The sequence below is a fragment of the Podarcis filfolensis genome, assembly GCF_964270895.1.
Source record: "Podarcis filfolensis genome assembly, chromosome: 9".
Taxonomy (NCBI): Eukaryota; Metazoa; Chordata; class Lepidosauria; order Squamata; family Lacertidae; genus Podarcis; species Podarcis filfolensis.
In genome coordinates, this window is record NC_139610.1 from 57254134 (window position 1) to 57281622 (window position 27489).

Below are 27489 nucleotides of genomic sequence, written 5' to 3' on the forward strand. Positions count from 1 at the left end.
AATTTCAGTGGATCCCCCTCATTATTAAATATATACCGGTTATTATTTTCCTGACAAAAAAGTTAGCATGAAAAGAAAACAATTCCACTATGTAGGAAGCTTCCAACAAGCGTAAGATTCACGAACCAGGAAGGAAGACAGTGGTATAGTGTTTTCAGCAGAGCTTGACCTGCAAGAAGGCTCAAAGTGGCTCTACATTTAGATGTTTTTGAAGCAGTTTTGTCCCACCTTTCAACCAGAAAAAACAGTGGTTATAAAAATCAATAATAAAAGGAAACTCAGCCACCTGATCTTAGTTTTTATAACAACTGACTAGAATAAAAACAATTGAAGAGAAGGCACCAGAAGATGGTCTCTCAGTTGAACAGGTGGAGTGGCCCTGCTTCCCTTCTCTTCCTCGCCCCCCTCTCTCTCCTGCAGACTGATGGAATAGGTGCTTATGTAAAGTAAATCACTTTACACTCTATCAAATAAATTCTGCTGCACACCAAAGTCTGCAGTATTAATTGTATCAGGCGTCTTTAGCTGGCCCTCAAGACTCTTCCTAGGCTAAACCAGACCATGTGGGAAGAGTGCTATTGCACTGAGATCCTGCTTGTGGGTTTTTTGTAGGCATTCTGGTTGGCTACTGTAAAAATAGGATGCTGGACTAGATGCTCCTGTGGTGTGATGCAGCAGGGCTCATCTTATGTATTATTATTATTATTTTTTGCATCCGTATCTAATACTTATGAAAAATGTTCTATATTAAACTTTCCTAGTAGCACCCATGTTGCAGACTAAAGTAAGAAATTACATATTTTTTTGAAGGTGTGTCTTTAACTTCTGAAACACCAAGAAACTAATACAATATAATATTTCAACACTAGAGGGCCGTTTTGTACAAGCTAATGGAATTCTTGGTGCTATCCAGTCAGCCCACGTTGACTTGCAAGCCTCAAAAAGCAAGCTACAATCTGAACCCCTGGCATATAGTGGAAACTTCATTAAATGTGTTGTATTTTCATACTGGGTACAGAGATGACAGGTTGTAACTGGGGTATTTTTTTGCAGGCAACTCTTAAAACAAGACGTCCTTCCAAACCAGTTTTTGCCCTTCATAATCAATTTCCTCCCTGGAAATTATCTTTCTCCCACTGGACCTTCCTGGACACTTGAAATAGCTCTCCATGACCAGATGCTAAAGTGTGAAATTGTGATGCTTTTCCTTTCTACTGCCCAGGGACTTAAATCCCTCCCACCTGATCTTAGACACAGATGTCCTGAGAAGTGATTCATGATCCAAATTGATTCCCAAATTTGGCTATCCTGTATGGCAGGTTGTTACATTATGAACACTGTATGACTGGCTCAGTGCCTTACTCTGATTGAATGTCCAGCCTGTAATATAACCTGAGCATTCCATTTTCCTAGAAATGCTGTCTTCGATCTAACTATAATTTTAAAACTGTCTTATTTTGTAGTCATAGAATGCTTCTAGACAACAATTACTTTAAAATTATCAGTTATTAATAGACTATAGTAGGTAAATTAGTAAAAAAAAAAAAACCCTCTTATCTGGATATTCCCCCATTGTTGAGTATCATCAAAGTTCTTCTCCTAAAAAAGATGGAATGTGGCACGTGGCACTCTCTTTCCCTCCTTTCTTATGGATCTATTTTCATTCTATTTCAATATTAATCATCTTTAATGTTAGTGATCTTTCTATCTATTAAAGACACATAAGACTCCATCTTACATTGTTTCACAAGTTTTACCTTACGCAGTATTGCCAATGTTAAATAGAAGTCTACCCCAACCAGCTACCTGATGTTATGAGGAAATGTTACCGACCAAAACTGAGCTGTCATAGATAAAAAGAAACATTCACTGTGGAACACATCACTCCTTCCTTTTTCGAGTTTTCTACTCGGAGTCGAGAGTGGATTTCATGGTCTTTATTCAGCTCATAGTGGTGAGAAGGAGGAATGAAAGTTCCCCCAAAATATCTGCTTTATATACATTATTTACACAATGGGCTGCACGTGATTGGCTAATTCCAGGATTCTCCTGTAGGCCAATCAGGTTATAGATTCACTTACACCCAGAGCTGGACCAATCATACTGCTGCATTGTTCTAGGACCAATCAGATTGCTGCATTCTGAATCCTATTGTTCTAGGACCAATCAGACTGCTGCATTTTTAATCCTATTCAACTCATGTACATAACACTACTGCTGTTCCTTTTCCCACCAATGGAAAGGAAATGTCTTCGAAGGATCCTTCTCACAACAAACAAATCCCTATTGCATCATAATAAAGACGCCCAGGTTACCTAAAGGTCTACCTTTGCCAATATTAATTTACTTTAGCCCGAAGATAGGCTTTGAACAGTCTTTGGCCTGTGTCCAGTGGAAAGAGAGGATGTGGGTTTGACTCCCCTTTCCAACCATTTACAGACATATCTGAAGTACTTGGGCACCATGGAAAGGGTCTTCTGGGTGGTGGTGCCATGGTCATGGAGCTTTCTCCCTTAGATCTGACAGGCTCCCTTACTTCCTGCTTTCAGGAAGTCTATAAACACATTTTTTATCCAGCCAGGCACTTGATGTATGCCCCATCCCCTGCTGTTTTAAAAGTTATATGCTGTTTTAGTGCTGCTCAAGTGTTTATTCTTTTGAAGTTTTATAATTCTGAATATTTAGCATTTCTGTACTACACTCTTTTTCAAAGAAAGTGAATAGAAATAAATTATATGGTTATGGAACTGTTTCCTTAATCATCTCATTGGCCAACATTGTCTTAAAGCAGAACACTGTAAAGAAAAAACATGGTAAAGAACATTGCCTCTGGTTCAGAAGAAGATACACATTTGGAACATGGTTTTTCCAACCACAGGTTACCCAAATGAAGAATTTTTCCAAACTACAGTTCCTACGCAAATGTCACTTAATTCTACCTGATCCACAATTTCACATCTTTTGTTTGTATTTTCCTTGCTCTCAGTAACAGCTTTCCACCTTAAATATTTGAAAGTAGAAAGATGGGCAAGAACATTTTATTAGCGGGGGTTGGGATTCTTGCTGTGACTGATGGCTGAACACATTTATTTCTGCTATGTACAAATGTGATAGTTTAAAATAGTACTTTATTCAATCGGATGATATGACACACAGTCTATGTATAGTTAATAGTTTTGACCTAGCAAGCTACGCTGATCTTACAAAAATGCTCCACAGTTTCATTACTCTCACCAAAGTGGCTATGAAAATCCAAACCAGTTTAACATTTTCCCAGTGCTTCTCTTCAACTTCCCTTTCCAGACGGTTAAAGACATATCTGAAGATTCAGTAGGAAATTATTTTCTTCTTGTGAGGTACAGAAAGTTGCTTGTTATCCAAGGAACAGCTTTACAAGAGTCAGAGAGAAGGTAAATGTTTTGTTACCCAAGATTATCAATTGTCTTCTGTGCTGAAATGTGATTAGATCTGATTATAACAGGTGGCCATAATCCAGCATAAAGTTAGACATACTTAAGACCCCTTACTCTAATAGGAATTAAGTGCAATTAATTGTGGCTGACATGCCTTGACTAAAACTCTTTCCTCCTATACTCAGTTTATAGGATTGAGGGTTTAACTGATAGATTCCGTGTAATTTAAAATTACCTAAATTCTTTTATTTAACTAGATGTGTTCTAAGATATCCATAAGATGTCTGCTTCAAGTATTTTGGAGGAAAGCAATAATTTTGATATGGGGCTACACTAAAGAAAAACTTTTTGAAATACTTTGAGCATGAAATACTTTAAACATTTTTGCATGAAATTTCAACCAGGTGCTAGACAAACTAACTTCTCTAACATGAACTAAAAATCGGAAGTTTTAAAAAGTTTACTATTAAAAATGCAAGTAATTTGTTGTCTTCAATGCTGTATGAAAACTTAGTTCAATGTGGGCCTCTTGTCCATGCAAACAGTGTCTGGAATTTTTATTTATATATTTAAAATTAGCACTTCAAACAGCAGTATATGCTTTCCACCCTTCTTCTTGTCACAGAGCATTCTCTCCGTCCAAGTACTACGTAATAAATAAGGCTAATATTCCTCTAACTATATAACGACAATATACTGAACAGGACCCCCCGCCCCCGCCCCTTTCATAACTAGAAGTACAAGAATTTCCATATGCTTTCTCTTCATTTTGGGATGTCTGGGGAAGCTGAGCTGCAGATGCTGCTAATACTGCTACTTCAGTTACCAATGGCATTCAGACTGACAGCTCTTCGTGCCAAACCAACAACTGTACTTCATAGCTCTGGAATAAGACACTGGCAGCAGCAGCTACCCCCCCATCTCCGCAGAGACAACAGCAGCCACCCGCCTTACTACCACTGCGGGACTATCGGGCGTCTCTCCAGGGTCTTCCGCTAAACTGCAGGGAGTGAAGTTGGGAACCAACCACTGGAGACACGTGTGTGTGTGTCCCAGCTTCGGGTCTTGGTCGAAATCTCTTTGTTCCCTTCAGTCAACTTGCAGTGATCGGAATGGAACTGCTTACAAAATCGCCTGCTGAGCAGATCGTCACTCAAAAAGGGAGTGCTGGAGAAAGCAACAGCCGGATGATGAAGCACCATTCTCAAGAGCCATCAACATCCTCATCTGAGGAATCAAAATATGTGGAGATTTATGATTTCCCTGGAGGGAGGGGAGAGAGTCCCCAAGCTCTAAAACTGACTTTGGCAGGGAATGGAAGTAAAGTGGCCTTTATCAAACCTAAAAATGGACCTTATGGGATCAGTGAGGTTAACAGATTGGCTAACAATATGCTGGCAGACAAATCTGCAAATGAAGCACCCCAGGATTATAAATCTAAAATGGAAGGCACTCCTTCCCCTGTGGGGATGAAGGCTGATGAGGTGGGGGGAAGCATCACTGGCACCAGCTCAGAAGGGTCGGAGAACACTTTGTCCCCTAGTATCTCCAACATTCAGCTTTACACAAATGGCTGCCCAGAATCATCCTCATCCTCTTGTCCTTCGCCAGTACAAGAGACGGGCAGCTTTCCAAAAATGGATGACATGGGAACGGAGGGGAAAACCTCCTCTTCTTCATTTGGATATGAAAGTGATGAGGACGATGATGCAGACTGCAAAGAAATCTGTCTGAGTAACCAGAGAGGAGGGTGCAGGCGTGCTTCACAACTGATGCACTCGCAGCAAAGCTACACCAGTGAGAACAACTGTAACAATAATGATGAAGCACATTATATTACAACCCATGAAATCCAGCTTAGCGAAGTGGACCATGACATGGACTTTGATTATGGGTTAGCCTCTCGGTGGGATTTCGAGGACAACAATGTGATTTATTCCTTTGTGGATTACGCTTCCTTTGGGAGTGACGAGACTCTTGCGGATACCCAGACAGAAGAGGACAATAGCTGTTATCTCAGCACGACCACCAGTGATCCCAATAATCAGACAGACAGTATCGATAATACCAGCAGTACAGAGATAGTCAGCATTAATTCTGAAAATGATACCCCTAGCACAGACAAATGCGCCAGCTCGGAAGAAAGTCAGTCCAAGAACCTCAGCAACATGAGTGAGAATTCTGCAGGCCAGATACTCCTATCAATCAAACCAACTTCCAGGGCTATAAATGAGCCTAGCAACCAGCACGAAAAGCAAAACATTATTTATGCTGCCAAGCATGAAGGCGACATGAGCCTCTGTGTCTCCACAGCTCATGAACGAAATTCAAGTTTGAAACAAGATGTGTTTCATGACTATGGAAAAAAATTTATTGCAGTTCCTGCACGTTTGCAAACAAGGTGTGGAGCCATAAGAGCAAGAGAATTGGGAGGATATTCAAGCGGTGCCTCAAGCGTGGTAAGTGAGTTGGATGATGCAGATAAAGAAGTAAGAAGCCTGACAGCAAGGGCATTCCGCAGCTTAGCTTATCCCTACTTTGATACCTTGAACCTGAGCTCCAGTGAATCCTCCACATCTCTTTCGGATCACACACTAGGAATCAACCGGTGGTCAACTTACTTGGATTTAAAGTGCGGCAGCCTTGGGCAGAAAGCAGAGCAAAATCTTTTCAAAAGCAGCACCGCATCTGCAGGATGGAACAGAAGCACTGGGACAAAGACATCCAGTGACCAGTTCTACATTCACTCCAATAAGTCACAGACAAAGGCATTAGAGTTTGTTGTCAGCAAGCTTGATGGGGAAATAACGCATGTTGAGACACCACCTTGCTTTGAAAAACGGATCCAGTCAGGCTCCCGGGTTGTTACTTTGTTGGAGACTTTGAATTTTAGCAGCAATATAAAAGCGGGTGTCCCCAGACCTGCTAAACCTTCTGAAAATGCTGCTGCTGGATCAAGTTGCACAGATGAAGTTACAGAAACACTGCCAAAGGAGCTGGGCAATGAAACTTGCAAACAAACTGGGCTGGCTGCAGAAACCATGGAAGGAACACAGAATAAATCAAAGTTTGCATCTAGTCTCCTCAAAAATGTTATCTCAAAGAAAATGCAACTGGAGCACGAGTTCAAAATGGAAAGGGGCGAAATCTCGGACACCACATATTCTGGTATGTCCAATTCCTTATCTTCTAAAGAGGTAGATGGTGCGTTCAAAGAAAAGTTAAGGGATGGGGGTTTGCAGAGACAGAATTCTAGATATTCAGAAGGCAGCTCTGATTACACTATTGTAACAGCAGATGATTTGGGGGAGTTTTTTGACAGCAAGTCCCCTACCTCCAAGCCATCTACTCCCCGGGATGGAAATGTTAGCCTGGATCGATCCCTTTCTGAAACATTCTTAGACGAGGCATGCAAAATAAAAGAGAGTGCTTCTGAAACTCTCAAGGCAACTTTTCTCCGCAGTCAGAACAGTGCATTTAGAACATGGAAAGAAAAAGAAGCAGAGAAAAAGGAGGAGAAAGCTCCTGTGGGAAAACTGAAAATTTCATCCAAAGGTGACAGGAAGGCTGATTTGGGAGAATTCTCAGCCAGCAAATCAACTAAAATGTCTCGTCTCTTTGTTCCAAATATTCAACAAACAACCAAAGAAAAGCAATCCAGCACACAAGTGACAAAATATTCTACAGCAACCAACACAGCAGCTCAGACTGCCATCGCTACCACAATGATAAAGCCCAAACCTCCTGAGATCAAGATCAGCTTGGGTAGCATGCAGCAGAATAAAGATCACCCTTTCAATATTGCTAAGCTCCTCACACCCAAGCTATCTGGAAGTGTCCCAAACTTTTTCAAGGCAGCTGAAGATACCAGAAGCCAGCATCAAAAGCAATTCAAAGGGGAAGGTATGGACAAAGTGCCTCAATTTCTGGTACGCGATGTAAGAGAAAACAAACACAAGGTGCAAGGGCCTATCCATCAGGTTACAGATGTCAGGAAACTAATTAAGAGTAGCTACAGCCATGAGTCGGGGGATAACAACAGTGACAGAGGCAGTGTCAACTCTGACCAGGGAACATCTGAGCAGAAACCCAAGCAGCTGGTGACAGCAGGCATTTCCAGGCCTCTGTCTCCCATGGTGATAACCTGTCAGGCAGTAAGCAACAGCAAGGAAGACAAGAGGGCCAGCAAGGCTTCAGAGACAGGGGCCAAAGCAAGTAGCGGGGGCAAGATGCTGCCATCCAGCCAAGATGGGACAATCCTGGTGCACAGGACCTCAGGGAGGCTGCCCGTAGCTACAATCGCCCCTAACAAAAGCGACCCTCGCCAGCCTGCTGTGCTGAAGATAGTCTCCAAAACATCTGTGCCCTGGAGGCAGCAACCACAGCCGCCGCCACCAATTCAACCTACGCCAGTGGAGAAAAGCAGCAAGGTAGGCCCACTGGTGGTGGCTAGCGAAGAAGAAATTCCACGAGAAGAGGTTGCCAAGGCGCCCCTCACAGCGAACCACCAAGCGCTGGAGAAACTTACAGCGGCCGTCCGGAGCATGGAGGAGCTCTACAGCTTCCACAAGAACGAGTGGAAGCGCAAAAGCGACCCGCTGCCCATCACCGACAGCCACGTCCTGTCCCTCATCGCCAGCGAGGAAAAGGCCACGGGGGGAGCCACGGCCACGGGAGCCAGGGAAGAGTCCACGGCCAGCGCCAAGGCAGAGGACCAGGATGCCAGTCAGAGTGCGGCCTTGACGACTTCCCCCAGCAGCATCGCCAGCAGCAGGCCTGCGCCCGAGCGCCAACCCCACAGCCGGACTGCCAACCCAACCAAGAACGCAGAGAAGGTGTCAGCCAAGATGGCGACCTTCGAAGGCTTGGCACAGGCTCGGGAGCGGGCACGCGGGCCGGGCTTCCGCGGGGAGGCCGCAGGGGGCACGGAGAGAGGCAGGGCACCGGTGGCACCCCGCAGCACCTTCACCTTCAATGCCCAGGCCCAGAAGCCCAAGCAGCAGCAGTCTCAGGAGCCATCTCCTGACCCCCCACCAAGAGGCCTGAAAGGCCAGGCCGGGCCTCGCTCCATCAAGCTCTTTGGGGACAGGCAGGGGAGCCTCGTGGAGCCCGACAGGGTGCCCAAGGTGGCGGCGGCGGCTCCCGACTGCGGGAACTACCTGGCCATCCCTCTCAAGGCATCGTCGTCGACGGAGCAGCCGGGGGCTGCCACATCAGGAGACCGAGGCGGCCGCCCGGGCCTAGTCTCCGCGGCGGCGGCAGCGGCGGCCCTGTGCAGCCACCAGCCCTACAGCACCGGCAAGACCCACGGGCAGGAGGCGGCCAAGCAACAGCAGCGCGGAGAGGCAGCTGCCCCGCAGCCTCAGGCCACTCATCCTCCGCCGCCTCCTCCGCAGCAGCAGCAGCCGCCTCAGTTCGAAGTGTCCCCCGCGCAGCTCTTCCCTCAGGCCTTGTCCTTGGCCGCGGCGGCCGCCGCTTTCTCGGGCGCTGCCCAGCCCGCGCCTCTGCTGTGCTTCTCTCCGCCCGCGGCCGCCGAGCCCGCTTCTTTCCCGGCGCCTCAGACGCAGCGCAAAGTGCTGCTGGACCTCAGCACCGGGCAGTGCTACGTGGTGGACGCGCCGCTGCAGCCGCCGCCGCCGCCGCCTCAGAAGAGGCGCCTCTTCGACCCCGAGACCGGGCAGTACGTGGAGGTGCCCCTGCCAGCCCAGGCGCCACCTCCGGCCGTGGCCCCCATGACTCTCCCGGTGTCCTCCCTGGCGCTGGGCGCGGCGGGAGCCTACGGCGCCCCGGCCGCGGCCTACATGATCTACCCGGGCTTTTTGCCGGCCGTCTTGCCCGCCAGCGCCCTGCAGGGCCAGCTCGCCCAGCAGCCGGGCGGAGAGCTTGGCCCCGCCAGCCCCGGGGCGGACAGTCCTTACTACATGCCCACGGGCAAAGCTGCTCAGCAGCAGCAGCCACAGCAGCCGCCACAGCAGCAGCAAGGGGTTCCTGGCGAGGGGAAGGCGCCGCTCATCAGCATCACTTCGCAGCCTCTGGGGCCCAGGATCATCGCGCCTCCTTCCTTCGACGGCACCACCATGCGCTTCGTCGTGGAGCACCGGTGATGGAGAGCCCGGCCAGGGATGCTGCTGCTCGCTGCTGCTGCTGCCACGGGTGAGTTGGGCTCTTGGACAGCAAGCCAGGGCCGCTTGTTTGTGATCCCAGGCCTCCTCACAGGCAACTTAGGAAAGGGCCTCCTACACACACACACACACACACACACCCATGCACGCCCACTAGTCCTAGGATAGCCCCCTGCCCTTCATAATACAGGATTGTCCTGTTTCAGGGCAAAAGGGTACATCCTGTATGGGTACAATTTTGACCTGGGTGTCAGGTCTTCTCTCTCTCTCTCTCTGCCAAGTTGCATGGTGTGTGAACGGTAATTTATTTCAGCTCTGGGTAGCCAAGCACAGAGAGATTTTACGAATCCATGTGTGTGCACACCTACAGATTCCAGAGGAGCCATCCTGTTAGGTTGCAATGAATTGTAATGCGTTGCTTTGAAGTCACATCAGCATCAGATTTTTAAAAAACAGCACTCTTCCAATCGCAACCTTGTCCTGTATTTTGCCAGAACAAAGGTGGCAACCCTACTTCCTACAAATGTGTGTGTTGTGAGGTGGGAGCCCTGTGGGGTAAGCCACTGTGCACATTGAGATCTTGCTTTTACTTTTACCTTTGATTCAGGGCAGCTGGTCATCACGCTAACAACTTGAGCAGCCCTTTCTCGATCCCCATGAACAAGCTGGTACTGATGATGATTAGTTATTAAATTTGTCACAAGTGGCTCTCTTGTATATTCACACCAGGAAGCAGTTGCCAAAGGGGAATAATATGTGTGAACTCACATGATGGTGTACTTGAGGTTTATACATGTTTGCTGTGCAGAAAGCGATGTCCTTAAAGGTAGTCATTGTTGCACGTGTGTAGTAGCCCTGTGATTAATTGGAGGGGAGGAGGTTAAAGTTTTCTGTAATGGATTAATCAAACTCTGTGTCTGAGCACTTTCAGGTTTATTGGTTAATGCACCCACTTGCATCTTCTCCAAGATAGGTTTTTGGGGTTTTTTGGCAAGAGAGAGGGTTAGCAGAAGAATAATGTTTTGGAAGATGAGAGGCATCAGATTCTTAGTGGTCCCTGTTTGATTATAAGGCAGGGTAAATTCAGAGGAACAGCTGAGCTGAAGAAAGTGAGGAGTGTCTTGTGTGTATTGACTGTTAGCGTGAACGCTCTGACATATCACAGAAGTGGCAAGATTGTAGATCACCACCTGGCTCACACTACACACTTCAAAGAAATGCCAAGAGCCACTGAGCTGCAGTTTCATCACTCATCTGTGACATATGAGACTGTTCATACTAACAGTAGAGTTGCCAACTTTTTTCTGGTAGGGCTTTAACAGCTGCTCGACAAGCAGAGATTCTGCAGGTGTTTTTGTTCATTATGTATAGATAAAGGTACAGAAGTCTTGCCAGGAAAAGAAAGTTGGCAATCATAACATTCAGCAAATTACCTCAGAGAGGTCTTGCCGGTTCAGAACATTTTAATGTTAGCCATGCTCAGAGTAGGCCCATTGAAATTAGAGTGCATGACTTACTTAGGCCTGTTACTGTAATTTCAATGGATCTACCCTGAGAAGCATTTATCTCAGGGTACCCATGGGTACCATGGCTTTCACTCTAGCACTCCTAGAAAAAAATCTATGGGGTAAAATGCACAGATACCTTCTAACTGACTTCTGTGAAATGAGTGGGTGTACTGTGGCCACCATCAGTGTGCGTGTGCACATTTAAAATCAATATTGTATAATCTCCACAATTGGGACCAGCAGCACATAGCTGATTTCTCATGGTAAGTATAAGGTTGCTGGAGGTAGCTATCAAACTTTGTGCTATGCAATTATCCCCATGTGTTATGCTATGTCCCCCCATAACAGCTATTTTGTGACTGGCACCCCCCAGTTGCATACAACCCATAGGTTTTTTTTAAAAAAAGGCCTAGGGCATATAGCAGCTTAGGTTTCAGCAGGGAAACAGTGAAATGAAAAGAGTTCATTACCATGTCAAGATCTTGATCTGGACTGGGCTCACTTGTGGTGGCTTTTTGCAAAAAATGAGACCTGGCTAGACCCACAGTATTCAAAAATGGTTATTAAAGCGATGTTTAGTTTGGCCTTCATTGCACCCAGTGGGTGAGAGCAGGGTAAGCCTGGAGTCTGCTGTATGTCTTGGCCAAGGTTCAAAATCAGCAAAAGATTCTCCTGCATCATATTGAACTTCATTTTCTAGGATGCTTTCCCCCCACTTGAAGAGTCTCATCTTCTTTCTTAGAGAGGTGTATCTGTGTACGGAGGGATAAGCTTGAGTTGAGTGTAATAAATCTTTCATCTTAATGGGGGAGTGGATACTCTATATTTGTGGTTACACAAATAGCCTTGTCGGTCTCTGTACACTAGAACTTCAAGCAAGCTAAGTGTGCACTTAGATGAGATGGCAGGAGGACACCTCCCACTCTTTCTTTTTAAAAAGGTTAAAAACAGCTATACGGTAACCAGGTTGGGCTCACAGCACACCCCTCCAACGCCTTCCTTTCATTTTTAAATCATCCCCCCTGCCTTGAAGCAGCTACTTGCCCAGCGTGAGTGGGGAGGAGGAGCTTTGAGTGAAAGGGCTACCCATCCCCTACTGCTGTGGCTCTAATCCAATATAGGCAGCTGGTATTCTTTTTTTAATGCAAAAGGTCCACTATCTCATCTAGAGTAACCTTTTACTTTGTGGATTCAGTGCAAGGCGTAATCACGAAAGCAACCTGCCCAAGCAGGTTGTGAGTCTTGGATTCCCAGCAAGTGGTATTCAAAGACATATTGACTCTGATCTTAAATGTAGAACGTAGCCAACATGGCTAGTAGCCATTGCTAGCCTTATCCTCCATGAATTTGTTTAATTCTGTTTTAAAGCTATCCAAGTTGGTAGTCATCACTAGCTCTTGTGGGGGTGAATGCTACAATTTCACTATGCCCTGCGTGAAGAAGGACTTTATTTGATCTGTCCCGAATCTTCTTATATTGAGCTTCATTGGATGCTCGCAAGTTCTAGTGTAATGAGAGGGGGATATTTTTCTTTCTTTCTCCACAAAATGCATAATTTTATACACTTTTATCCAATCACATGCACTAAGATTCAAACTTAAGAGGTACATTCTGCTTGGGCTTTGTCTAAAGATGTTTTTGGTATAAAAATAGAAACTGGTGGCCCTCAGCATAATGGAAATCATTTGGGGAGTGTCTTCAAAGGTAGAAATTTCCTGCACCTTTTTGACTACCAACTTTGGTTTCAAGTCTTGTTTTTGTGAATGAGGAATTTAACACAGATTTAAGATGCAGAAGCAGAGAGTGATGTAAGCGTGTCAGGGTTGGACGGGGAAACCTTCAAGGTTCCTTCCAACTTTATGATTCTGAGATCAGATTTTGGACTGGAGAATTTATGAATTGTATCTAATATAAACCATGTGCAGAATACTCCCACTGTATTTAATGGAGATGGTTAGTCTAGGGTGAGTGTGACTGAGTTGGATATAGCCCTATCAAGAACAGTAAAGCAGCATATTGAATGATGTGTGTGTGTGTGTGTGTGTGTGTGAGAGAGAGAGAGAGAGAGAGAGAGAGAGAGAGGTTAATAATTGGATCTTTATTCTAAGATGCTGTCTAACAAACTTTGTTTTGTAAATCTAGGATTTATTTTTTTGTTTGTACTTTATCTTACAGGCACAAACAACGAGAATTTCTTTCCCTTAATCTGAAAACGACTTGGTAATGCTAAGCTCTCATTTAAGCTGCTTTTTCTCTTTGTCATGTATTTCTCATGCATTTTTTGTACAACACAAGTGTTGATGATGTTCATGTTTGTATAACACCCCCTCCCCCTGTTTTTTAACTGTGCGTAAATTTAATTATGCAAGTGTGGGCGGGTGAGTTGTGGTATTTTTTGTAAACTGTCTATATATAATGCAAGGTAATTGTTATGCCTGCTAACACATGTGGATAACTACATGTTACATGCAAATGCATGTAAAGAAACAATACGAGCCATTTGCTTTTTAATGAAAAGCAGCTTTGAATGGAAAAACAACAGAATGCAGAAAGAAGGCAAGTGCTTAACCTTTTCCCTGACATAACTGCAAAAACTGGACACGGGAAGGGTTAGCTGCCCCTCCCTCATCGGTGTTTCTTTTTTTTAAAAAAATTGATTGGAAGGAATTTGATACACACATTTGTGTGTAACATGTAGTTTTCCTTAAGCTTTAACTTGAACTATTTTTCAGGGATCCACTCCACTGAGAAAAAGACATGTAAAGATGATGTAAAGTCATTTCAAATTTAGTTCCATTTCTTCAAAGGTATTAAAAGTTCGCAAGTAACAGCCAACACATGTTGTTTCCCCTGAAAGAATCCACAAGTTGTATTCTTGAAATAATCTTCAGTAGGAGCTGAGTTAGGACGTGGTTTACATTATAGGTATGCACTTTGATGAGCTTGGTTCAATGCACCTCAGTTCCAGTTTAGCTAAAGCCAGTCGAGTCTATGCCCCAGTGAAAACATACAGAGCCCAACCAGAGGCACCAGCTTGTGAGGCAGATTGGGGGACCATTGTTCCTTCTGGAGGTGATGCATGCAACAATGTTGCATCAGGATGGGATGTGCAATGTTCCCACATTGCGCTAGGTTGAGGGAGCTAGGAATGCAGCAGCAGCATGACTTCAGTGGCTGGCAGCTCCTCCTCATCCTCCTGTTGTTGTTCTCACCGGCTGGAGGCTGCTTCCCTCTCCTTCCCCTCCATGACAGGAGGAGGAGAAGGAACTGGCCACTGAAGCCGCTCTGCTGCCGTGTTCCTGGCTCCTCTGACCTCACCTAACGTTGGGGGGATGCCCTCCCAAACAAATATGGGGGGGTCAAAAGTGTTCAGCCCCCAGGAGTTGGTGCTCCTGGGCTGGATTCAGCTAACAGGTCCTGCTAGCAGAAGCCCACAATAGGACTTGAGCTAGCACAGCAAAGCTTTCCCCATCTCTCCCCCCTCCCTAATTTGCTAAGGATGGACAGGAGGACCCAAAGAATAGCACACAGGGAAAGAAAGGGGAGATCATTCCATCAGGCAAACAGAAATGCTTGCATTGACAAAGCGATCTCCTTGGATGCCTCCTATTAGTTGCAAGTCGAAGACTGCAAGCATAAAACCACTCACCCAAGTGTAAGACCCATTGAATTCAGTTGGATTTACTTCAGATTATGTATGGATGGGATTGCATTGATTTTAGCAGAATGTGAAGCCCAATCCTATGCATGTTTACTTTGAAGCAAATCACATCAAGTTATTGGGCGTTATTGCCAAATACAGGTGAATAGGATCACACTTTTAGTTATGATTTAGATGGATTGGGCCTTAATCACTAATTATGTTTTTTTCCAGACTTGGTTGTAAAAATAACTGGAAATTTGCTTTGATTGCTTTATAATTCAAAATTTGCTGCTTTGTACTATTTTGTGTGATTTGATAAGGAGCCTTGACCCCATTAAAAAAAAGATCAGAAAACTAGAAAAAGAATGTACTTAAATCTAGGGATACTAATTTTCTTTAGCAGGCTGGGTGCCTTTAAGAGTTTTGCAAGAGACAGACATTCAACTGGTGAAGTTTACCCCATCACTTAATCTTCATGTAGAAAAAAGTGGTATTCTCGTTGATATTCTAGTCTTGTATATAGGTATGCAAAAGGCATTCAACTTTCATTTTAAAGGTGAAGATAATTTTTATTTTCCCTTCTATCCAAGTGTTTAAGCTAAACATATTTTTTGTGTTTGTGTTTTTGCAAATGTATGAATTTTGGAGAGTCTCTTTAGAAAGTATTTTATGAATGTTAGCGTAACCTGCTATTTCTTGTCAGTGTCCTACGCCAGTTACATGTATGTTTGGCATCAAGCTAAAGCTCAAAGATTTACCTCAAAGCTTTCTCAAGGGAGGAGAATGAACACTTTAGTGAGCTTTTGAAATAGAGAAATGTTGTAGGAAGTTTACTTGATGCAGGCACTGCAATCTTAGCTACACTTAGGACCCACCCAGGAGAACTTGAGACTTTCCCAAGCCTGCCATGATTACTGGGCATATGTGCCATCTATAGCTGAGAGAGGCAGAATATGCTCTGTCAGATATGCTAACCCTGTACCCATCCCCCAAACATACAGACATACCTTCCGTTCACTGTTTGTTGCATTGCAATCAATATTTTTTGGACTAGATCAATTAGCTAGGGATGAGGTGCTGCGTTTCTCTTCTGGAGAGGTTTGTCATTTGCCTATTGTGATTTTAGTTGCGTTGCCACTGGAGTGAATTCGGATCTTCCTCCTCAGGTGAAACATCTGAGGAAAGCAAAACACAGGGTTTCTTTAAGATGCTCTAAGGGCTGTTCTGCACATCATTTCGCTATCATGGTATATTGCCTAAAGTGAATTTGCAGAAATTGCAGCGTACCTCTGGTTACGAACTTAATTCGTTCCGAAGGTCCGTTCTTAACCTCAAACCGTTCTTAACCTGAGGTACCATTTTAGCTAATGGGGCCTGCCACCGCACCGCCACTGTGCGATTTCTGTTCTCATCCTGAGGTAAAGTTCTTAACCCAAGGTACTACTTCCGGGTTAGCGGAGTCTGTAACCCGAAGTGTTTGTAACCCGAGGTAGCACTGTATAAGGAATTTCAAGGGAAGCCCGGAGTAGTTTCAATACAGTGGTACCTCAGGTTACATACGCTTCAGGTTACATACGCTTCAGGTTACAGACTCCACTATCCCAGAAATAGTGATTCAGGTTAAGAACTTTGCTTCAGGATGAGAACAGAAATCATGCTCCAGTGGTGCGGCGGCAGCAGGAGGCCCCATTAGCTAAAGTGGTGCTTTAGGTTAAGAATAGTTTCAGGTTAAGAACGGACCTCCGGAACGAATTAAGTACTTAACCCGAGGTACCACTGTACAGGAATTGTAACATTTCTCAGGGGAGATTTCACACAACCTAAGATTTTAGTGAAGGCCATGTGTGTTCACACATTACCGGTCAGTCTAAGTTGAATTCATTTGCTGCACCTGTAGTGAAAATATACTAGAAGTGAAACTTGAAACACGCAAAGCCTACGTCAGAAAAAGATACTCAGTAGAGATACTAAAGGCTGTACGTACAATTCCATTTCACGTTTTTGCTGTGCAGAACTTTACGATACAGAGCTTAAAGGAGAAGCAGATATCTTATTGAATAGATCATTAGGAAAAGGGGGTTGCTGTATCACTTAATAAATGGCCAGGGCATGTCAAAACTAAGGGCATGTCCCATAACTGTGCCATACTAGGCTAATAAAACCAGCAGCCAAGTCCCCCCAAAGACCAGACATGCTTACTGGTGCTTTGTGTAACTGATGGGAGCATTTGCTGCAGCTCCCAGCCCAAATAAATAAGCTATAGTACTCTAAGGATGGGTTCTATTTTTTCACATTGTTGGAGGGTTTTTTTCCCCTTATTGAACTAGTTAGTTTGATGAGCTCAAAGGTACATATTTATCGGGCCACGTTCCATCACAGTGGGTTTAAGTGAGCATCACAGTGGCCTTGATTGTCGACTTGCTTTGAACACTAAATGTAAAACTTTTTGATAGTATAGGGGTGGACTATTCAATCTGTTGCAGTGTAAAAGTGTTTTCATGCAAGCCATTTACCCAAGACACCCCCTGACTTTATTCGTATTTCCTTCAACCACAACTAAGGAAGCTGAATGATTACAAGTGCCAGTGCCAATTTAAGTGTAGGACAGGAGAGTCCTTCACTTACCTGCTCCAGAAAGTATTCACCTCTATGGTATTAATGGTGAATGGAAAACCAGTTCGCACATGGCACCAAATGAAGGCTAAAAGGGCAATCCACCTTCCTTCAGTCTATTTAATCTATTTCAAAATGGGATGCCTGCACAGTCAGAGCTGCATTATCACCATTCACATGTGCTTACAAATAGCACGAGAGGGGCTCAAAGATAATTTCTATGGCATGTGTGAAAAAGCTCTGAAATCTTACATCCTTATTAAATACTCTGCAAGCATATCTCTAATTAGGGGTGATTTAATATGTGCATTTCCCATTTTCCTGTATGAAATCAAATTATACCAACTCTGAAAAATGAATGGGTCACAACCCCATTTTTTTGTATGGTATAAATAATTTTATTTTTCTAGCTTGGGGTTTGTTTTTTCAGTTTAATGCTTCTTAACAGAAAATGAATTCATTCATTCTTTGCTTTCTTTCTTTAAAAAAATTCTAATTCTCGAAGTATTCTCTGCTATTTTTCAAAGCCTGCATGTGATGCACAAAAGACTTGTATGATGTTTTCAGACTGCCGGACAGTATGGATACCACAGTAGCTCAGTCATATTCTCATGCACATAATATTAGAACCCGTGTAATCAGTGACATATTTCCTCTATCTCGGTGCTCATGGAAATGTTTCTCTGTACAGTTTACAAGATACATGTTTGCACACACAAACACACACCACAACCCTGCGCAGAGTTAGGCACACTTAATTCTGTCTTGTATTGTGGCCAGAAGCTCTCAGGGGTTACAATTTTGCCCAGTGTACTTGAAAATAAGAGTGGAACTGCATGTGGTCAGAAACACAGGGCTACTTACTGCCAAAAACACAGCAGCCCTGTGTCAGATCCCCCTTCCCCTCCTCAGTAGCACATGATTCAAATTACCTCATGTCTTGACATCATTAAAGGTAAAGGTAAAGGTACCCCTGCCCGTTCGGGCCAGTCTTGCCAGACTCTAGGGTTGTGCGCTCATCTCACTCTATAGGCCGGGAGCCAGCGCTGTCCGCAGACACTTCCGGGTCACGTGGCCAGCGTGACAAGCTGCATCTGGCAAGCCAGCGCAGCACACGGAACGCCGTTTACCTTCCCACTGGTAAGCGGTCCCTATTTATCTACTTGCACCCGGGGGTGCTTTCGAACTGCTAGGTTGGCAGGCGCTGGGACCGAACGACGGGAGCGCACCCCGCCGCGGGGATTCAAACCGCCGACCATGCGATCGGCAGGTCCTAGGCGCTGAGGTTTTACCCACAGCGCCACCCGCGTCCCTTGACATCATTACACTGAGCATTTTTGACCAATCCTTCATTTTTAGCTGGCAGTGTTGGGGAAACAGTATAATGACCCAAAACCACCAGGGAAGTGTTTCTGATAATGTGTAGTTCTGCTGTTATAAAAAGACCAGGCACCCTATATTTAAATGTTTGTACAGATTTTTAGTGCCTGTAAAAAAAAAAAAAAACTTTTCTCAGGGCAAATCTCCTCACTTGGCGCATTTCAGTCATAATATCAGGTTATGCTTAATTTTTACTGTTATATACTAACTACACTTTTGTGATTGTAGAGAGAACTTGATTCTGTAAGATTGCTGTGAGATTTCCTGACAATATTCTGGACCCAAGCCAGGAAAGCAATTAAATATGTGACAGGAATGGTCTTGGTGAAAGCAGAGGAGTAAATACTTTACTGCATCAGGGTCAGAGGTTTACTTTGCAGGATTATTCCCCCAAATTTTTACGTGTAGACAGCCAGGTTTGTGGAGTTGGCCCTCTCTAAAAATACTGGTCCAAGAAGCTGGAAAAATCCATTAAATGTGGTGCTCTGCATATGCCTCATGTTATTAGGGAGGGGTCGTAGTTCGGTAGTAGAGCACATGCTTGGTTTGTATCGTATTTCAGATTCAGCGCAGTTAATGGATCTCCTGTAGCAGAGCTGCAAAGACTGTCTCCCTAAAACTCTAGAGAGCCAAGGATAGTCAGCATAGCAGCACTGCACTAAATTGATTACTGGTCTGCTATAAGCCAGCTTTTAAAGTTGAACTGTATGTAGTCTGGGAAGGGCTTCAAGGATCAGATCCCCCTCCCTTTCACAAGTCTGTATACCTGCCCACTGGAGCGCTACTCCAACTTTTCTTCCCCTATCCTTAATGCCTTGTATTATCCATGTATTTATTTATTTCGTCTGATATCCAATTAAGTCATACTCAGAGCAGACCCATTGAAATAGATGGATATGTTTCTTAAGTTCATTGATCTTTGTGGATCTACCCTGAGTATGGCTAACATATCATCCTACATCTTTTCAAATTAATACAAATTAAGACAGAAAACCGAACCTGGTTGGTCCTACTTCATATTAGTTACTATTATGAGTGCTGATGCAGAACATCATTTAATAAATCAATTTTTGATTTATTAACTGTGCTTTGAATCCAAACTATGGGGTTGCATAAAAGGAGCCGTGAGCAGACGGGAAATGGTTGCTGGTGCTGTTCTGCAAACATTTAAGTGTTTGTTTGCTTTGTGTAGGCTATTGTACAAGCAAATCTCTTTGGATTTCCTTTTTTCATCAACCACATTCTCACACAAACGGTAAAACAACCCTTCCGTACAAGGAAGATCAGCTTCAGATTCAAGCCTATGAATAAGCCAAATTAGTTGATTATATAAAATCAGCTAACAACATTTGTAGAACAGGTGTAATTTATATTACCTGCTTACAGTATCTGGCAGAATTTAAGTTTCCAGGTCACAAGTAGTTCGGCTTTTGATTTACTGTAATGTAAGCCATGGTCTCCCCATAAAAGGGTTAACATGCTAATAGGTTTATATATTTTACACATTGCAGCCGTATAATTTTGCAGGTAAGATTACTCTCAGTTAAGAAGCTATGATAGCGTGTAGGCATCACTTTAGTGGTTTGGGTCAGCTTCAGAGCCCACTCAAGCAATCCACAGGGAAATTTCTGATTGGTTTCCCTGGGTCTTGTACGAGGCCGCCTTTTCAAGCCTGAGATGTTGTACTGAATGTCTATATACTGGAATGACTTTTACACTATTACGTTTGTTACTATTTTCTTTTTGGTAGCTGCTTCAGATAACTTTGTTTTCTGTCCACAGAAAGATGCCTTTGCCACCTAGTTTTGATGGCTGTGGTGTCATTTCTTTTCCTGTTACAAACGGCAGCAAATTACCTAAGGGCAGTAAATTCTAAAGTGCTTGATTTTTAAAATGATCTGTGGTGGTGGATCTCCGCCTCTCTCCATCTTCTAGATAAGGGAAGATCAGCGTCAAGTAATTTAAAGAGCGGGGAGACATAAAGAAAGTGCAATGGTAATGAATGATAATGTCAGTTGTATGTTGGGCTTGAGTGCAGTTGAGCAAAATGGTAAGGGCAGAATGCTTTGAAGACTGTTTTGGTGAAATGGACTGCTGTTTGTGGAAAACCTAAAGACAATTATCTAGGAAATGTTGACTCTATGCTGCTTTCAACATAGATGACATTGTAGCGAGTTATTGGCTGAAGTCTGGCGTGATCCCATTACAGAATGCTGTGAGCTTGGAATTCAAGGACAGCAAACCCAGCAAAGGCGCTCTGGGAATTGCACTACGGGTGTGTTGCACATAGCGAAGATTTAATTGTATGAGGATCACAAGAATATAATAAACTGTTTAAATGCTTTAAGCATCAACCTTTGTATGCAAACAAGCAAGCATTTGTATATTTTTTGAATGTTATGACAAATAAAATGTATTTTTCATTAAACTATATTATAAACAACCTCCTAAGTACACCGTGATTTTTTATGTTTTATTTTCAGTCTATACACACACAAAACATCTGACAAGAATTATTCATGTTGGGTTATATTAAACTTTCATACAGGGCAGAGCCGCTGAAGTAGACCTAAGTCAAGTCATGGTAATTAATTGCACTGAGTAAAAGTTAATTAAATACAACACATCATTGTAATGCTAGCCATTCCTTTAGTGAAGATGAGTAGATTCATGCTACTTCCTTTGCAACCAACATTCTAGCTGTAGTTATTATGTTAGAAACAATTAGGAGGGGAATAAGATTTATATAAAATATTAGCATAAGATGTATTATATGAGCTCTTTTACCCCAGAAAAGCTTAATCGCTGGACAGTTCACCAAATCCTGATTTGCATTGCAAAATGTAACAACAGAATATTGTTACTGTTAGCATTTTACTCTCTGTCATCTAAATAAAATACATTTTATCAGTACATGACCTTACAATGTTTTCCCTTTGTATTAACCTAGTATCTGACTTAGGTTTTTTAAAAGCTCTCTACATTATAGTGGATCCAGCTTGGACAAAAATAAATATACCTTCACAGTTAATAAAGCTGCTTGTGCCTGTAAATCATACTCTAAGGGAGTTTTAGTTATTTCAAAAGCAATAAATTACCATACTTTCCTGTGTATAAGACTAGGGGTTTTTTTACTAAAAAATAATGTTTAAAGGGGGGTAGTCTTATACACGGGGGCAATCTCCCCCCATTTTCTTAATTTTGAGTCTCCAAAAATAGGGGGCATCTTATACATGGGGGCATGTTATACATGGAAAAATATAGTATGTTGTGTTGCCAAACTCAGAATAGTGCTCAACACAGTTTCACAAAGTGACACCCACAGAAAAGAGAGATTTGCAGCAAACAATTTCAGATTAGGACCTTTTGCACTGCTGCCTAGTGGTTCATGTATTGTCTTTGTGTTGGTAGCATGACACATGTAGCAGCACAATTTATTTCCTTATTTGATCGCCTATTGCATTTGCACCAGCAGTACATCCTTTAATAGCAACTGAACATACAACAGGTATGAAGACCAGAGTGTGAAGAAATGGTTCGTTAATAATGGCCACTCCCTCTCTTCTTATGAGGGATAAGTGGGAGCATTGCTTTTTCCCAAGAAAAATAGGTGCCGGTACTCACCATGAAGTTATTACAGTAAATGCCACATGTTTTAACAACAAAAGAGGTGCTGGTACTGAGTACCCTTGAGTACCCCCTTAAACCCACTGAGTGGGAGTTCAGCACTTTGCACTCTACTACAGAAGGGCAGTTGTACCATCTTGATAGAGTTCTCTTTAACTTCCAGAGCAAAGCATAAGGGAACACAGCAGACTGAGTGGGTATTTTTCAGAATGATAGGGTGGGAGGCTAGCTGATGGATGCTTGCTGATCAGCACAAATTGGCACAGCCTGTTCTTTCCAGGCCTACAAGAAGGCCTTTTCAAGATGGCATTTGGATTGGCTCTGTAAACTATTTTTAACTAGTTATCTCTTTCATTTATTTTTATTTTTATTTTTTTATGTCTGATTTTAATATGTGTTAGTTTCTGTAAAAGAAAATGCCGGAACAAACTTGGGCCTAGTCCTGGACTGAAAGATGGTGTAAAACTCATAATAATAATAATGATGATGATGATGATGATGATGATAAAAAACACAATACACATTACAGTATCAGAAAAAGGATTGCACATTTGCTAATGGAGTGCAGCTGTACTGTTACAGCTCAAGCCCATCAATGGAACCATGTAAATCCTTCCAACATTGCTGTAAATTAAACTTCAGCTAAAAATGGGATGTAGTTTGAAAGGTTCCGTTTGTTTGAAAAGAACATTTTCTCGAAAGGATTTGCTGAACTAACTAATTGATCTGGAATACAAAAAAGGGAGGTGTGAGGAGGTCAGGGAAACAAGCAAATGAAATATATGATATGAAAAGACTGATTTGTTTTTTAACTGCTTTTTATTTATTTTTCTGTACTTTGTATTTCTTTGTATTTTTGTATTTTTCCTTCCCCCCCCCCCTTTTTCATTTTGTAACCTTTTTTGAAACTTCAATAAATATCTATTAAAAAAAATGAAAAGAACATTTTCTCCATTCAGCCTATAAAATGAGAAAAACAATATAAAACAACCCGAAAGTGTCACCACTGCCATGCTAATAAGTGAAATAAAAGTTTTTATTTAACAAATTAAAGTGGGAAGAAATGAAGATGACACGGGAGAGGGTTGTTGTTTTTAACTGCTCCTCTAGCAGCAGGTGGAAAACTTGCAAAGTTAAAGTTAGCAATGGGCTTTTAAAGGGTTGCTTAGCAAAGACATTCCTGGTTAACTAGCGCCGAGTATGTTTCAGGCTGTCACAGACCACTTGCAGGCATGAGATTAAAATAAGCATTCTCCTGAATAATGAGCTTATAAGCACCACCGACATCAGAGTCACTTTCTTAGGTGCAGTGAAGAAACCAGTTCTAAAGTGCTTTCCACCTGTGATATTTTTCGCTGTTGCAGCTCCATCTTGTACAGGAACCAGGATGGCTGCCTACTATCCACGGTGGTTGAGTGATTGCAGGGCAAAACTGCATGATAAGTACATGTGCACACACAAACACACATATACTCCATGAGAGGTAGACTCTTAACTGCTCTTTTGCATACTTCTTTATTACAACATTAATTAATTGCATTTATATCCCTCCTTTTTCTCTAAGGAGCTCAAGGTGGTGTGTATCACAATCCCCACAATTAAACCTTGTGAGGAAGGTTAGGCTGGGAGGCGGTGCTTGGGTCAAGGTCATCTAGTGAGCTTCATGCCCAGGTAGGGCTTGCAACCCTGGTCTCCTAGCCTGACACTCTTAAACCCCTGTATTACACTTGCTCTTATGAGTCACTTTGTACATGAATTGCTCTCATGCGGAGAACAACACATAAACTTACTGGGGCAAATGGGAATTTCCATATGCATTTGGAAAAAAATTCCACTGAAATCACGACTCGGTTGCCCCGGAATCATACGAAGGGAAGAACCTTTGGAGAGCCTCCTAGGACAATATTTTCCAGACTCGGGACTGAACCGATCTTTGAAGGAATCCTGTGCAAACTGCTCTCTGATAGAACCCTTCCTGTTAGTGGACCCAGGCAGCAGCAGGGCTAGCCCCATTTAAGTTTCCCACGATACTTCTGACTGACGCTTTGTCCATGGCATTATGGAAACTGAAAATAGTGGTTAGACTCACCTGCCTGGCACTGCTTGGAGCATTGGGCTGGAAAAATATTTGTAAAAAGAGTGCCCAGGTCAGGTGTAGTGATGAAAACAAATGCTTTCCTGCATGTATTTTTTTTTTTCAGTGTAACAAATAGACTACAGTCCTTAGCGCTTCCATGCTTCTTTTCTTCATGCAGTGTAGGATTTTAGGACAGCATTTGAATAAACATTGCCATCTGCGCTCTCCAGTAGTAGAGTCTGCACCATATCATTTCTCCAGTTGCATAGATTTGCCTGTACTGTATGAAGAAGCTCCATGGGGTTTTATGACTTTCATATGTGAGTTTAGACTGCGTATGGCTGCAAACATATTTTTGTCCGTTGTAGGGTTGCCATAGCAACATAGTCCTCCAAGCAAGTAAACCATTACCTTCCGATACCCAGCTGTTGAGCTAACTCTCTTCCTGGAATCCCCATTATGTCCAGCTGTTGGGGTCAGATATCTTCAGAATCAAATGCATGGCTCTGATAGGAGAGAAAATCCAGAAGGGCATTTATCACCGCTGAAGGAGTAAAACTGGGTTCAGAAGCTTCCATTTGCTGACAGCTCTGTTTTGATTTCACAGAGCACTTTCAAGAGTTCGTGGTGGTTGGAGGCTGATTGAGCAGACCAGCTGTTTGATTGCAAAGGGCTAATTTCCACTAATTCCCATGACTTTCTGCCCTACCATAGTCTGTGCCATTGCCAGATAAGCTTCATAGAACAATTCCAAAAAGTGTTTGTGTGTTAGAGTGCACAACCCACAGTGAAAGGAATAGGAGATGCACATGATAAATATCCTACCCTACAAAATTACCTTTGTCCTTGTACAGCCCAAGTTCTGTTGGCAGCAACACAGACCTCTGCACACACAACTAATAATTAGTGATGGATGAACATTCCTAGTGTGCTGGTCCCGGGGGGGGGGGGGGATACTGTGAGGCGTGGTCAGAGTCCGGTCCTGGGCCGAGGGTCTGGAGACTGTCCACCAAGGGCAAAGCGGGGTCCAAAGCAAGAAGCCGGGTGTGGTCGGGAACTCCGGACAAAACAGGTCTGGGTGCTGGCAGAAACAGGTTTCCAACGTCATTGCTCCCACAACCTGGGACTGGGCTGACTGGCCTTTATCTCCTCTGGGGCCTAGGGCGGTCCCAGCCCACAGGTGACTCGCCTCTCCTGCCCTTAAGGCAAGCACTCCTCCTGAGAGAACCCATCTCCCTCTGCCTCTCTGCCTTGAGCCTCTGCAGCTCAGGAGAGGCTGGAGGGTTACCGGACCCAGAGGCAGCCTTACCTTCTCCTGACAGAGCTGGGAGAGGATCACCTGCAGGCAATGGGTCCTCAATCACCTCCGGAGCCAGAGTGGATTCATCTGGTGTCTGCTCCTGAGGATCCGGCACTGGTGCAGGCCCTTCAGATTCAAGGCCCTGCCCCGGCTCAGCCGGCCCTGGAGGCGGGGACTCCTGTGCAGGCTGGGATTCCTCCGGTTCAGCCTCTGAATCAGAGTCCCAGGCCATCACACCTAGGCTCAATTCAGACTTGGGCTGTGCTACGCCAACCAAGCCAGGTCAGAAAATAGCTGTTAATTTATGAGCCAGATGCATCCCCATGTTTCCTATCCCTCTCAATTTTTCCCAATCCCGAATTTCTATATCTGATTCCACCTACAGTTGTTGTGGCCGCAGGGCTACTCTTTCCACCTCATCTTAACTCGCTATGGTAGAGCAGAGAGGTCTTTCCCTCTATCCCTCCTGGGCATCTCGACTATGGGAGCAGATGAGGTTTTTACAAGTCCTGGGAAATGCAACTTCTCCTTGCAGCCAAAGGAGTTGCAGGGCACACATGGAGCTCTGTTGTGAGCTCTGCATTCTTTCAACACAAGAGCAGCAGTTGCACACACAGAGGAAGTGCATTGCAATTGAAGCAAATATGCAAGCCCATTCACATAAAAGCTCTAGATTAGTTGGACAGTGTCTCCTTGATACCAGTCATATTAGTGATTAAAATTTTTTAAATATTTTTATTTATTCTTCCTCCAAGAAGCTCAAGGCAGCATATGCACCCATTTTTCATCCTCACAACAGCCCTGTGAGGTAGGTTGGTGATTGGCCCAAGGTCACCCAGTAAGCTTTGTGGCTGAGTGGAGAACTGAACCTGTGTCAAAGTCCAATAGTGGCTCTTTCATTTCTCTCAGCATCTTGTGACCAACATATGAAGTAAATATTTTATCTGACAAGAAAATATAAATAAGTGATGTCATCTCAGGATTACCAAATTAGGAATTTGGATTTTGTTGTTGTTGGAGTATGTACGGTATTTCTTTATTCTAACACAGTTATCACTGGGAGAGGGGGGACAACTCCAGCCACTCACCTCTGAAGAATTAGGCATGTGGAGCATTCGATGAATTGTTGTTGTTGTTTAGTCTTTTTTTTTTTTTTATAAAATTTTTATTAGGTTTTAAACACATAATAAAAGACAATACAAGACAATACATAAACAAACAAACATATAAACACGTATACTTTCTTAACATTTTTTCCTTAACCTTCTTTCGGCGACTTCCCCATACCTCCCCTTTCTGCATCCCTGTTATCAATCTTTTCAGCATCCCCTAATTTCCATATAAGACTTTCTTTAGATCTTATTTCTCATATCCAATTGCTAGTCGCTGCAATTCTGTTTTGCATTACCCAAAACATTTTAGCAATCATTAATTTTACAACAGTTCTTAAGATAGATTTTAAACTTCTTCCAATCTTCTTCCACCGTCTCTTTCCCTTGGTCGCGGATTCTGCCGGTCATCTCAGCCAGTCCCATATAGTCTATTACCTTAGTCTGCCATTCTTCCAGTGTGGGTAGTTCTTGTGTCTTCCAATACTTTGCTAATAATACTCTTGCTGCTGTTGTAGCGTACATAAAAAACGTCCTGTCTTTCCTTGACACCAATTGGCCTACCATACCCAGGAGGAAGGCTTCTGGTTTCTTCACGAACGTGCATTTAAGCACCTTTTTCATTTCATTATAAATCATTTCCCAGAAAACCTTGATCCTTGGGCACGTCCACCAAAGGTGGTAGAAAGTACCTTCA

The 27489-nt window shown here is 43.5% G+C and overlaps 1 protein-coding gene and 1 long non-coding RNA gene across 3 annotated transcripts; one reads left to right on the top strand and one right to left on the bottom strand.

Moving 5' to 3' along the window:
• The first annotated feature begins 1931 nt into the window (after positions 1-1931).
• On the top strand, positions 1932-21111 carry LOC310770599 (uncharacterized protein C4orf54 homolog). Of its 2 annotated transcripts, XR_014552292.1 has the most exons (3): positions 1932-9566; positions 13219-13263; positions 20839-21111. XR_014552292.1 is itself a non-coding variant. In XM_083631581.1 (2 exons), exon 1 carries the CDS (start codon positions 4526-4528, stop codon positions 9515-9517), a length of 4992 nt encoding a protein of 1663 aa, XP_083487707.1. In that variant the 5' UTR covers positions 1932-4525; the 3' UTR covers positions 9518-9566; positions 13219-15049. The 2 variants fall into 2 exon arrangements, 1 of the variants encoding a protein (XP_083487707.1); XM_083631581.1 differs by lacking the exon at positions 20839-21111 and having other exon boundaries at positions 13219-15049.
• Positions 13241-18245, bottom strand: LOC310742623. Its single transcript, XR_014538621.1, has 2 exons — positions 16119-18245; positions 13241-16033 (listed from the first exon to the last, which is right to left on the bottom strand). It is a non-coding gene; the product is annotated as an uncharacterized lncRNA (long non-coding RNA).
• Positions 21112-27489: the final 6378 nt, after the last annotated feature.

Coding starts and splice junctions, on each gene's coding strand:
- LOC310770599 (XM_083631581.1), top strand. CDS start 4,526: ATGGAACTGCTTACAAAATCGCCTGCTGAGCAGATCGTCACTCAAAAA.